Genomic DNA, 10,713 nt, shown 5'->3' on the forward strand with positions numbered 1-10,713 from the left:
AAATAACCTTGAGAGAGTTGTTTGTCTCTCTCTCTCTCCCTCTCTCTCTCTCTCTCTCTTTCTCTCTCTCTCCCTCTCTCTCTCTCCCTCTCTCTCTCTGTAATGTTGGTACCAATGCACACGATACAGGAGTATTCATACATAGCACACGTTCCCCCTGACACAGGTGAAGCGGGCTCACACACACACACCCCTACTGATGACATGTTCACATGGCCACACGGGAAACATGTTTTTGTAATGTCACAGTTGCACATTCAAATGAATTGTTGTGCAACAGTTTTAGAAAGACAAGTTTGAAGCTTTGAGAAGGTGGGGATGTGAGCAAAGGAATGCATTTTAAGTAAATCCACAAGGCTTTTCAGTATATCCACGAGGAATTTCAGCATATCAGGAATGCATTTCAGTATATCTGGAAAACCGTTCAAAGAGGATGGATGGAATGGAAAATGGAAACCCCCTGGTATGTCCCCCTCACCCCACCCTATCTGTCCCCAGCAAACACTGTTACTGCTGCCGTAGAACAAACAAGGAATGTGCTTACTGTTCCTTGCTGAACAGACAACCTTTATAAATCTGCCCTCTTTGTTGTCCTTGATCACACACAAAATCACAGTTACGCACGCACACACAGGTCCAGATGGAACACCTATATTTAGCCCTCTAAGTTTTTCATATACAGTTAATTAGAAACAAGATGCCAGCTCCCACTTTGAATCGGAAAGTGTAAACATACACGATGATAATCTCTGTCTTCCTCCTGAGTCTTGTGAAAAACACAGTTCCAGAGTCTTATCTCCTCCCCTCCACCATGCTCTGCTCCATCTCTCCAGACACCTGTGCTGGTTTGGCCTTTTAGGGCACATGTGCTTGCCTGTGTGTGTGTGTTTGTCTGTGTCTGTGTGTGTGTGTGTGTGTGGTTAGCACTGTGGGAGAGTGTGTGAGGTCCTATTTAGAACTCAAGGCTGTTCTTCTGTTCCAGCCAAAGAATAAATCACTGCAGCCTCCTCCTTACAGAGTTCCCACAGTACACACACACACACACATACACACACACAAGGTACACTCACTCACACACCCACACATTCACGCACACCCACGCGCACACACACTTTGACTCAAACTTTCACACACACACACACACCCCCACACATACACACTCGCAAACACTCACACACGCACACACACGCACACTCAGGCACACTCAGACACACACCACATAGTACACATCAACACACACACGGATAGATTCAAAGTTTTGTAAAAGTGTGCATGTGCAGATTTGTGTTATTGTGACTTGTTTCTGTTGAGGGTAGTATTAGGGAACATAATGTCCCTACTATGCTGAAATATCATTCAGACAGAAACATGAGAACAAGACTAAACACCCAACGTAGGCTTGAGCAGGCTGTTATCAGGACACCAGCTCTCTCACAATTCACCAGCAGCAGGTCACTGTTACAGGACTACATTTCCCCTAACCCTCACACAACCTCACTTATAAAGGACTACATTTCCCGTAACCCTCACACAACCTCACTGGTGAAGGACTACATTTTCCCCGGCCCTCACACAACTTCACTTGTAAAGGATTACATTCCCGTAACCCTCACACAACCGCACTGGTGAAGGACTACATTTCCCCTAACCCTCACACAACCTCACTGGGGAAGGACTACATTTCCCCTAACCCTCACACGACCTCACTGGTGAAGGACTACATTTACTCTAATCCACACAACTTAGGTGCAGGTGCAAAGGGAAGATGGTGAAAGGGCGAGGGAAGCTGTTCACTCAGGAAATGAGGGGGCTGTGCAGGAGTGAGAAGGACTGAAGGAGACAACCTGTTTACCAGATCCTTCCACCAAGGTGTGGCCTGCTGATTACATTCACACACACACACACACACGATGCCACATAGACACCCAGCAAGGACCTCTCTTCCAAACTCTCATAGCTCCACACACTCCCACAAGCATTCAACACTACAGGAAGAAACTCTAGCTTCTTTTTATCTCTCACACACACACACACACACACACCCTGAAACCAGCGGAGAGAGGGAGGGAGGGAGAGAGATAGAGAGAGAGAGAGAGAGAGAGAGAGGGGGGGGGAGCGAGAGAGGGGGGAGGTAGAGAGAGAGGGAGAGAGAGAGAGAGAGAGAGAGAGAGAGAGAGAGAGAGAGAGAGAGAGAGAGAGAGAGAGAGAGAGAAGGATGGACAGAAGAGAGGACACGTTTATGGGAAAAGAAAAGTGAGAACTGAGAGACAAGGGAGACAAGAGGAGCAGAGGAGGACGAGGTGGAGAGAAGCAGTCCAGAGGTCGCTAAGAGACAAGGGAGACAAGAGGAGCAGAGGAGGACGAGGTGGAGAGTAGCAGTCCAGAGGTCGCTGACGACGTTGGGAGAACTCAGAGAAGAAGACCGAGGGGGAAGGATGACACCAGCGCTTGTGCTGTTGCTGGGGCTGGTGAGAGCTCTGGCTGTGGTGGAGCTCAGCTCGGCCGGGCCGTGCTCCTTCAGCAGGGACTGTACCGTGCTGTGCGTCGGGGGCAAAGTAACACAGCTGCCTTCAGCCCTCCCCAGAAACACCAGCCACCTGTAAGTACAGCCGCACACACTCCGTCACTGCAAAGCTGGAGGCAGGTTTGAGCGGATGTGTGGACTTCAGGGACATTGTGTGTGTGTTTGTGTATGTGTTGGGGTGCTGGTGATTGTGTTGTTGGGTTGTTGCCATGACATCATGGCTGTTGATCACCACTGTGATGGTCGTGTGACATGGACAGAGTGGCTCACCCTTGTTGGGTTGTTTTAGATGGAGTAACATTGTTTCAGGAATCTCAAGGCTGTGACCACAGATGACCAGAAGTCAGCTTGTTTGTGTGCGTGCTGGTGTTGGTCTGAGTGGCCGTGTGTGCCTGCGTGTCTGTGAGCAGGTCTGCGAGTCATGGCAAATACAGACTTAATGATTTGGAGATGTAAAGAGCAATTCTTGTAGCATAATAGTAGGCTACATTGTGTACCCACACACACACACGAAGCAGCACCATTCCCAGGCAATATGGTGAACTCCCAGAAGAGTATGTGTTCTGATGTTAGAGGTCAAGGCTGTGGGACAGTGAGGGACAGCTACTACACATCCAAATACTGGACACTGGGCAGCTCCGGAACATTCCCAGTCAAGCCCAAAGTCCATCTTAACCTCTGGTCAGCGGCCAAGTTCTAATCAGCTTGTTGATCTTTATTTATTTTAGTCATTTTTTTTATGCTGATGCATGACGTGGTGGCTTGTGTTTTCGCAGGGTACTAAAGCAAACCAACATGAGAGAACTTCTTCAAGGTGCCTTCAGAGGTTTGAATGAGCTTAGCAAAGTGTAAGTGTGTGTGTGTTTGCTTGTGGTCTTGTTAAACTACCCTTGCAGGGATGAGAAATGCCCACAAGGATAGTAAACTGAGAAAACTTGACCTTTGGGGAACTTTTCCTGGGCCCTATAACTTCCAGTGCTTTCTATGGGGTTTTAGGGTTATGGTTATGATATGTGTTAGGGGTCGAATTACATTAAGGGTTAAGGTTAGGGTCAGGGCTCGAGGTTAGGGGTTAGGGGTTGGAGGTGGGGGATGACACTATTTTGAATGGTAATGACTTGTCGGTCCTCACCAGAATAGTTTAAAAAGCTTCTGTGTGTATGTGGAATGTGTCCATTGTATTGTGTCTCATATTGTGTTTAGTCTGTTGTCTGGAACATGATGAGTGGGAGAGATCCAAACATGGAGGATATGAATCAGAGAGAGGGAGGGAGGTGGAGGACAACAGAAGGAAGGAGGAGTGGATATCTGGGTGCTAAGAATAGAATTGCCTGGTCTCTATGTCTTTAGCTCTCATCCTCTGCTCTTTCCTCTCTCTCTGTCTCTCTCTCTCTCTCTCTCTCTCTCTCTCTCTCTCTCTCTCTCTCTCTCTCTCTCTCTCTCTCTCTCTCTCTCTCTCATCCCCAACACTTAGTTGGATGGTAGAGAACGTTGTGTTGAAGAAAATAGGGGCTTCTGCCTTTGCTGACCTCCCAAAGCTGACAGAGATGTAAGTATGACTCCTTCTACATCAGATCGTTCCCTCAACATCCACACAGCCATCACTTTAGTCTCTCAGCAGAGTTTTCAGTGTCTGTGTGTGTTTGCGTGCATGTGTGCATGTCCTTGTCTCATCCAGAATCATAACCAAGTCAAAAGACCTGGCAGTCATCTCTAAGAAGGCCTTCAAGGGACTGCCTAAGCTACAATACCTGTGAGTGTTTCAGTGTGTTCAGTGTGTTACCTGTAAGTGGAGTGTTTCAGTGTGTCAGTATACCTGTGAGTGTTTCAGTGTGTCAGTATACCTGTAAGTAGAGTGTTTCAGTGTGTCAGTATACCTGTGAGTGTTTCAGTGTGTCAGTATACCTGTGAGTGTTTCAGTGTGTCAGTATACCTGTGAGTGTTTCAGTGTGTCAGTATACCTGTGAGTGGAGTGTTTCAGTGTGTCAGTATACCTGTAAGTGGAGTGTTTCAGTGTGTCAGTATACCTGTGAGTGTTTCAGTGTGTCAGTATACCTGTGAGTGTTTCAGTGTGTCAGTATACCTGTGAGTGGAGTGTTTCAGTGTGTCAGTATACCTGTGAGTGAAGTGTTTCAGTGTGTCAGTATACCTGTGAGTGGAGTGTTTCAGTGTGTCAGTATACCTGTGAGTGAAGTGTTTCAGTGTGTCAGTATACCTGTGAGTGTTTCAGTGTGTCAGTTACCTGTGAGTGGAGTGTTTCAGTGTGTCAGTATACCTGTGAGTGTTTCAGTGTGTCAGTGTACCTGTGAGTGAAGTGTTTCAGTGTGTCAGTGTACCTGTGAGTGGAGTGCCTAAAATCTCAAGTTTACCTTTGGAGCAGGGAGACATCTAAAACATGCAGGGCAGTGGGTCCCCGAGGACCCAGGTTTACTTCTAACTCCATCATCCGTTTTTTTCAGGGAAATCTCCAACACTGGGCTGACTGTTATTCCAGACTTCAGCCAGATCTTCTCTTCAGCTCCTCGCTTCGTTCTGTGAGTCCCAGTTTCCTGGTTCTGTTGGCAGGACGTGTGACAGCAAGCTGGTCTCACATCCAAGCTAACAACACATCTCTAATATCAAGGGCTTAACCTTAAAGCACAAACTCAATCGGAACGTATACAGCCTCTCACACCAGTACAGGTCTGCACACGCTCTTATTCACTCCCAAATCGTCCCAGACACTGTGTGATATGCCGTGTGTGTTACTCAGTGACTTGCAGGACAACATACACATACACAGGATCCCCAGGAATGCCTTCAGAGGCCTCTGCACCGACAGCATAGAGGAAGTGTGAGTGATCCTGCACGTGTCCCACACAATTAACAACTTTGTAGACACTTTTATCTGTTGCTAGATCCACACTCGTGGAGGGGTGGTGGTGGAGGTGGAGGGGTGGAGGTGAAGGTGGTGGTGAAGGGGTGGAGGGGTGGAGGGGTGGAGGGGTGGAGGGGTGGAGGGGTGGAGGTGAATGTGGAGGGGTGGAGGTGGTGGTGAAGGTGAAGGGGTGGAGGGGTGGAGGGGTGGAGGGGTGGAGGGGTGGAGGGGTGGAGGTGAATGTGGAGGGGTGGAGGTGGTGGTGAAGGTGGAGGGGTGGAGGTGGGGGTGGAGCAGTGATGTTGCTGCTGTGTCTCTTCCCTCCATAACAGGCGTCTGGCCAGGAATGGACTGCGGGAGGTGGAGAGTCACGCATTCAACGGCACCAGGGTGGACAAACTGTGAGTCACAGACACCGCATAGTTTTAAGGGGTCACAGGTTTGATTCCTTCTCTGTTACCACTGAACACTCTCTCTCTCTCCCTCTCTCTCCCTCTCTCTCCCTCTCACTCCCTCTCTCTCTCTCTCTCTCTCAGTTCTCTCATGGGGAACCCACAGCTCTCTCATATCCATGGCAACGCCTTCACAGGAGCGGTGGGGCCGGTGTCTCTGTAAGCATGACGATCCTGACCATGTGACTCTGTCGTCACCCCCCGTCACGCTGCCCACAAACTCATGGAGGACAGACACACATACAGCAGTTTAGTCACAGGGCAACACCATGACATAGGAAGAACAATACAACAATTCCAGTCCACCATCAGTTTGATTCCAGCCGGGGTGATTTCCTGCTTGTCTTCTTTTTCTCTCTCCCTGCTTGTCCTGTCTATCTCCAAGTGTCCCCATTCAACAAAGCAGTAAAATGCCAAAAGCATATCTTTAGAAAAATGTTGGAGATGGAGACTGGAAATTGTGGACAATTCATTAATCCTGTGTGTGTGTATGTGTGTGTGTGTGTGTCTCTGTGTGCATGTGTATGTGTGTGTGTGTGTGTGTGTGTGTGCGTGTGCGTGTGTGTGTCAAAGCCTCATCTCCCACACAGCAGTGAGCTCCCTCCCTGAGTCCCTCCTGTGGGGCATCCAGGTGCTGTCAGCTGAGTCTGTGTTCACCCTGAAGGAGCTCCCCTCCCCTGAGCACTTCCCCCTGCTGTGGGAGGCCAGCCTCACCTACCCCTCCCACTGCTGTGCCTTCAAAAACATGCCCAGGAACAGGTGACCCCCTCTCCTGCACGCGCTCACTTCCCACGCCCACACAACACCGGCTGGTGTGCTCACGTGTGTGTGTGTGTGCGTGTGTGTGTGTGGCAGGTCCCGTATGAACCCCCTGTGTCAGAACCTCATGATCAAGGAGGAGCCCCACTTCCACGGAGCCTTCTGCCGCAACGCAACAGAAGTGCTCTGTAGCCCCGCCCCTGACGACTTCAGCCCCTGTGAGGACATCATGGAGGGGACGGCGCTCCAGGTCCTCATCTGGCTCGTCTCCACGCTCACACTGCTCGGCAACGCAGCTGTGCTGCTCGTGTTGCTAGGTAGGGGTCACTGTGCGATTGTCTTGTACAACGGGATGTGACCTGGGTCGCATCTGACAGGATGATCCAGATCGTGTTTGTGATTGGTCAACTCCGTCCGTGCCCTCTGCCCTGATAGGCAGCCGGACAAAGTTGACCGTTCCTCGTTTCCTGATGTGCCACCTGTCATTCGCTGACCTCTGCATGGGAGTGTACCTGATCGTCATAGCAACGGTGGACCTCCGTACGCGCGGGAAGTACTACAACCACGCCATCGACTGGCAGACCGGCTTTGGCTGCAGCGCTGCAGGCTTCTTCACGGTGTGTGTGTGTGTGCTTACTAAGTCAACATTCTCTCCTTGTGGCATCTCAGTACAAACTGTACGTTACACTGTGTGTGTGTGTGTGTGTGTGTGTGTGTGTGTGTGTGTGTGCAGGTGTTTTCCAGTGAGCTATCTGTGTTCACGTTAACCGCCATCACCCTCGAGCGCTGGCACACCATCACATACGCCTTGCGGTTGGACCGCAAGCTCCGCCTCCAACACGCGTGTGTTGTCATGGCGGTGGGGTGGGTGTTCTCCTCGGTGGCTGCGGTGATGCCCGCGTTGGGAATTAGCAGCTACAGCAAGGTGGGGTCATCACTCCTCACATCATCACTCCTCACATCATCACTCCTGACATCATCACTCCTCACATCATCACTCCTGACATCATCACTCCTCCCATCATCACTCCTCACATCATCACTCCTCACATCATCACTCCTGACATCATCACTCCTCCCATCATCACTCCTGACATCATCACTCCTGACATCATCACTCCTGACATCATCACTCCTGACATCATCACTCCTGACATCATCACTCCTCACATCATCACTCCTGACATCATCACTCCTCCCATCATCACTCCTCACATCATCACTCCTCACATCATCACTCCTCACATCATCACTCCTCACATCATCACTCCTGACATCATCACTCCTCACATAATCTCTCCTCACATAATCTCTCCTCACATAATCTCTCCTGACATCATCACTCCTCCCATCATCACTCCTGACATCATCACTGTGTTCCAGGTGAGTATTAGTACTGTGTGTTTGTGTGTTCCAGGTGAGCATTAATACTGTGTGTTTGTGTGTTCCAGGTGAGCATTAGTACTGTGTGTTTGTGTGTTCCAGGTGAGCATTAGTACTGTGTGTTTGTGTGTTCCAGGTGAGCATTAGTACTGTGTGTTTGTGTGTTCCAGGTGAGCATTAGTACTGTGTGTTTGTGTGTTCAAGGTGAGCATTAGTACTGTGTGTTTGTGTGTTCCATTGTGAGCATTAGTACTGTGTGTTTGTGTGTTCCATGTGAGCATTAGTACTGTCTGTTTGTGTGTTCCAGGTGAGCATTAGTACTGTGTTTGTGTGTTCCAGGTGAGTATCTGCCTTCCTATGGATGTAGAGACAGCCCAGTCACAGGTGTACGTGGTGTTCCTCCTCCTGCTCAATGTGCTGGCCTTCCTTTGCGTGTGTCTCTGCTATCTGGGGATCTACCTGACCGTGCACAACTCCTCCTCCACCCCGGCCCGCAGCGACGCCCGGGTGGCCAAGCGCATGGCCGTGCTGGTCTTCACAGACTTCCTCTGCATGGCGCCCATCTCCTTCTTCGCCATCTCGGCTGCCCTCAAGCTGCCTCTCATCACCGTCTCCCACTCCAAGCTCTTGCTGGTCCTCTTTTACCCAATCAACTCCTGCGCCAACCCCTTCCTGTACGCCTTTTGCACGCGCAACTTCCGACAGGACTTCTTTCTGCTGGCGGCGCGCTTCGGTCTGTGTACGACCCGAGCGCAGATCTACCGGACGGAAAGTTCCTCCATCCAGCAACCAGCCTGGATTCCCTCGTCGAGAACCAGCCAAGGAACACTCTATTCGCTGGTCACGATTAGCCATGGCCACTAAACGGTCCCTCGTCTGCCTTCCAAAGCAGGCCATTCTGTTGGTCTCAAGCTATGTGACATGGAAAAAAAATGTTGATGAGGTCACTGCACAAGAATAGAAAGAACCTAAGCTTTGATGGCCCTGATGCTTTTCAACCGTTGTGTTTTATATTTTTAGTTTGATTTTATGATGCAGATATTATTTTTTCACGATTGCTAGAACACATTTCTTGAAACAGTCAACCATGTTCTCAAAACTGTAAACACAAAACCAGATATTCAAACTCCATTTCCAAAACCTCCGACTCTTCTGGCAAAATCAAACACTCGCTCCTAAACCACGTAACCTGTGCTCAAAATCAAACTATGCTTTCAGATCATAAACACAACCAATCAATATATAAACACCATGGAGCAATCATTAGACACAACACAAAAAAATGGAGAACACAGAATCCAAACCATGTAGTTACATGTAAAGAAGAATTTGTTCACACAGTAAATTCATCTACTGTAGCAATAAAGAAAATTGATTTTGGATTTTGAAACACTGGATTTTGGTGTTTCAACACCCTTTGACACTTTCCTGATGTATGACAATGTTTAGCCTGTGTTCTGCACCTCTGTTTCACCAACCGTCTCTGGAGGAGTGGATCCCTCACTGAATTGCTCATCCCAAGGTTTCTTTTTTTTTTCCTCCTCAAGTAAGTGTTTCCTTGTCTTCCTTGAAGCTTGAGGTTTGCTGAGGGGCAATTCTATGGACATATGTGAAGCCCTCTGTGACGTTACTTGTAAGGGCTATACAAATACTGTCCATTTGATTTGATTTGAAAATATTACAGTAACCATCCTAACTTACTGTAGTACTGTCAACAAAGAGAAACCCCTCTGGTGTGCTGGATCCAGCCTTGAAAACACTCCACACCCATGTCACCACAGGCCAATTCCATTGCCTGTAGGAAATGTACCCTGGTATATGGGTTTTAGTCATACAACTTCCACCGCCACACAGAGAAAAACTCTTCAATTGGATTGAGAAAAGGGCTGTATGGTGGAAGGCAAACATTTACAGTAAAAAATGCTGGTTGATGTTGAACTATTCTTGTATTTGGACACCACAGTGAAAACTGACATTGTCCCAAACCAGCATTAGAAACAAGTGTGGACAATTTAGATTTGAGTCATTGTGTTTTACAGATGACAACTGTGTTGTAGTTGTGTTTACTGTTTGCCCCGTGTTTACCATTTTGCGGCACAAGTGCATCACAGTGCAAAATGTGTTTAGTGAATGAGAATGTGTTTAGAGTTTTGCCAAACGAGTGTCTGATTTGACAAATTGGTTTAGTTCACTGAACATTTGATTCAGAAAATGGGGTTTAGTGTTTTAGCAATTGTGAAAAACTGTAATACACATGTACAAATTTGTAATACAAATAAATTAACACTCATACTCAAAACAAAGTCCTTTTCTCTTATATTCAATTTTTCTGTAAACGAAAAACGAATTCAACACCAATACACAAGCTGACAAACACATACTCTATTGAGTATTGCAGTTTAGAATGTTTCTGTCTGTAGAAGCTTTTTGTCCTTCAGCACACCCAGTTTATTCAAGGACAGAGTGACTCCACATCACCGCCAGTTTGGGGTTTGGGAGGAGAGGTTACACAGCTGTGCTATGCCCTCATAAGGGGAGGATGGATATGGCTGGCACATGGGCCTCTCACACACACACATACACACACACACACACACTGGGATCTCAAGGCTCCAGGTGCAAGACAGGAACTGTATCCTACCTTTGAACCCACTCTGTTTGGTAAGCCATGGAGCCCTGGTTCTTCTCCTTACCCCCTGTTTCCACTAGAGAGCATCACTGTGCAAATTTGTCTACTT

The 10,713-nt window shown here is 48.3% G+C and overlaps 1 protein-coding gene across 3 annotated transcripts; it reads left to right on the forward strand.

The window, feature by feature from the left end:
- The first annotated feature begins 2,204 nt into the window (after positions 1 to 2,204).
- fshr (follicle stimulating hormone receptor) lies at positions 2,205 to 10,264 on the forward strand. 3 transcript variants are annotated; one of them, XM_084670145.1, is made up of 13 exons: positions 2,205 to 2,599; positions 3,301 to 3,372; positions 3,999 to 4,073; positions 4,203 to 4,277; positions 4,984 to 5,058; positions 5,277 to 5,357; positions 5,714 to 5,782; positions 5,918 to 5,992; positions 6,407 to 6,592; positions 6,689 to 6,909; positions 7,028 to 7,209; positions 7,326 to 7,517; positions 8,315 to 10,264. In XM_084670145.1, the coding sequence occupies exons 1-13, from the start codon at positions 2,436 to 2,438 to the stop codon at positions 8,837 to 8,839; spliced, it is 1,992 nt and encodes a 663-aa protein (XP_084526271.1). In that variant the 5' UTR covers positions 2,205 to 2,435; the 3' UTR covers positions 8,840 to 10,264. The 3 variants fall into 3 exon arrangements, with proteins under 3 accessions (XP_084526271.1, XP_084526273.1, XP_084526272.1); XM_084670147.1 differs by having other exon boundaries at positions 8,473 to 10,264; XM_084670146.1 differs by lacking the exon at positions 3,301 to 3,372.
- The last annotated feature ends 449 nt before the right edge of the window (positions 10,265 to 10,713 follow it).

Source organism: Hypomesus nipponensis, chromosome 13 (assembly GCF_054491055.1).
Source record: "Hypomesus nipponensis isolate SF chromosome 13, ASM5449105v1, whole genome shotgun sequence".
Lineage (NCBI taxonomy): Eukaryota > Metazoa > Chordata > Actinopteri > Osmeriformes > Osmeridae > Hypomesus > Hypomesus nipponensis.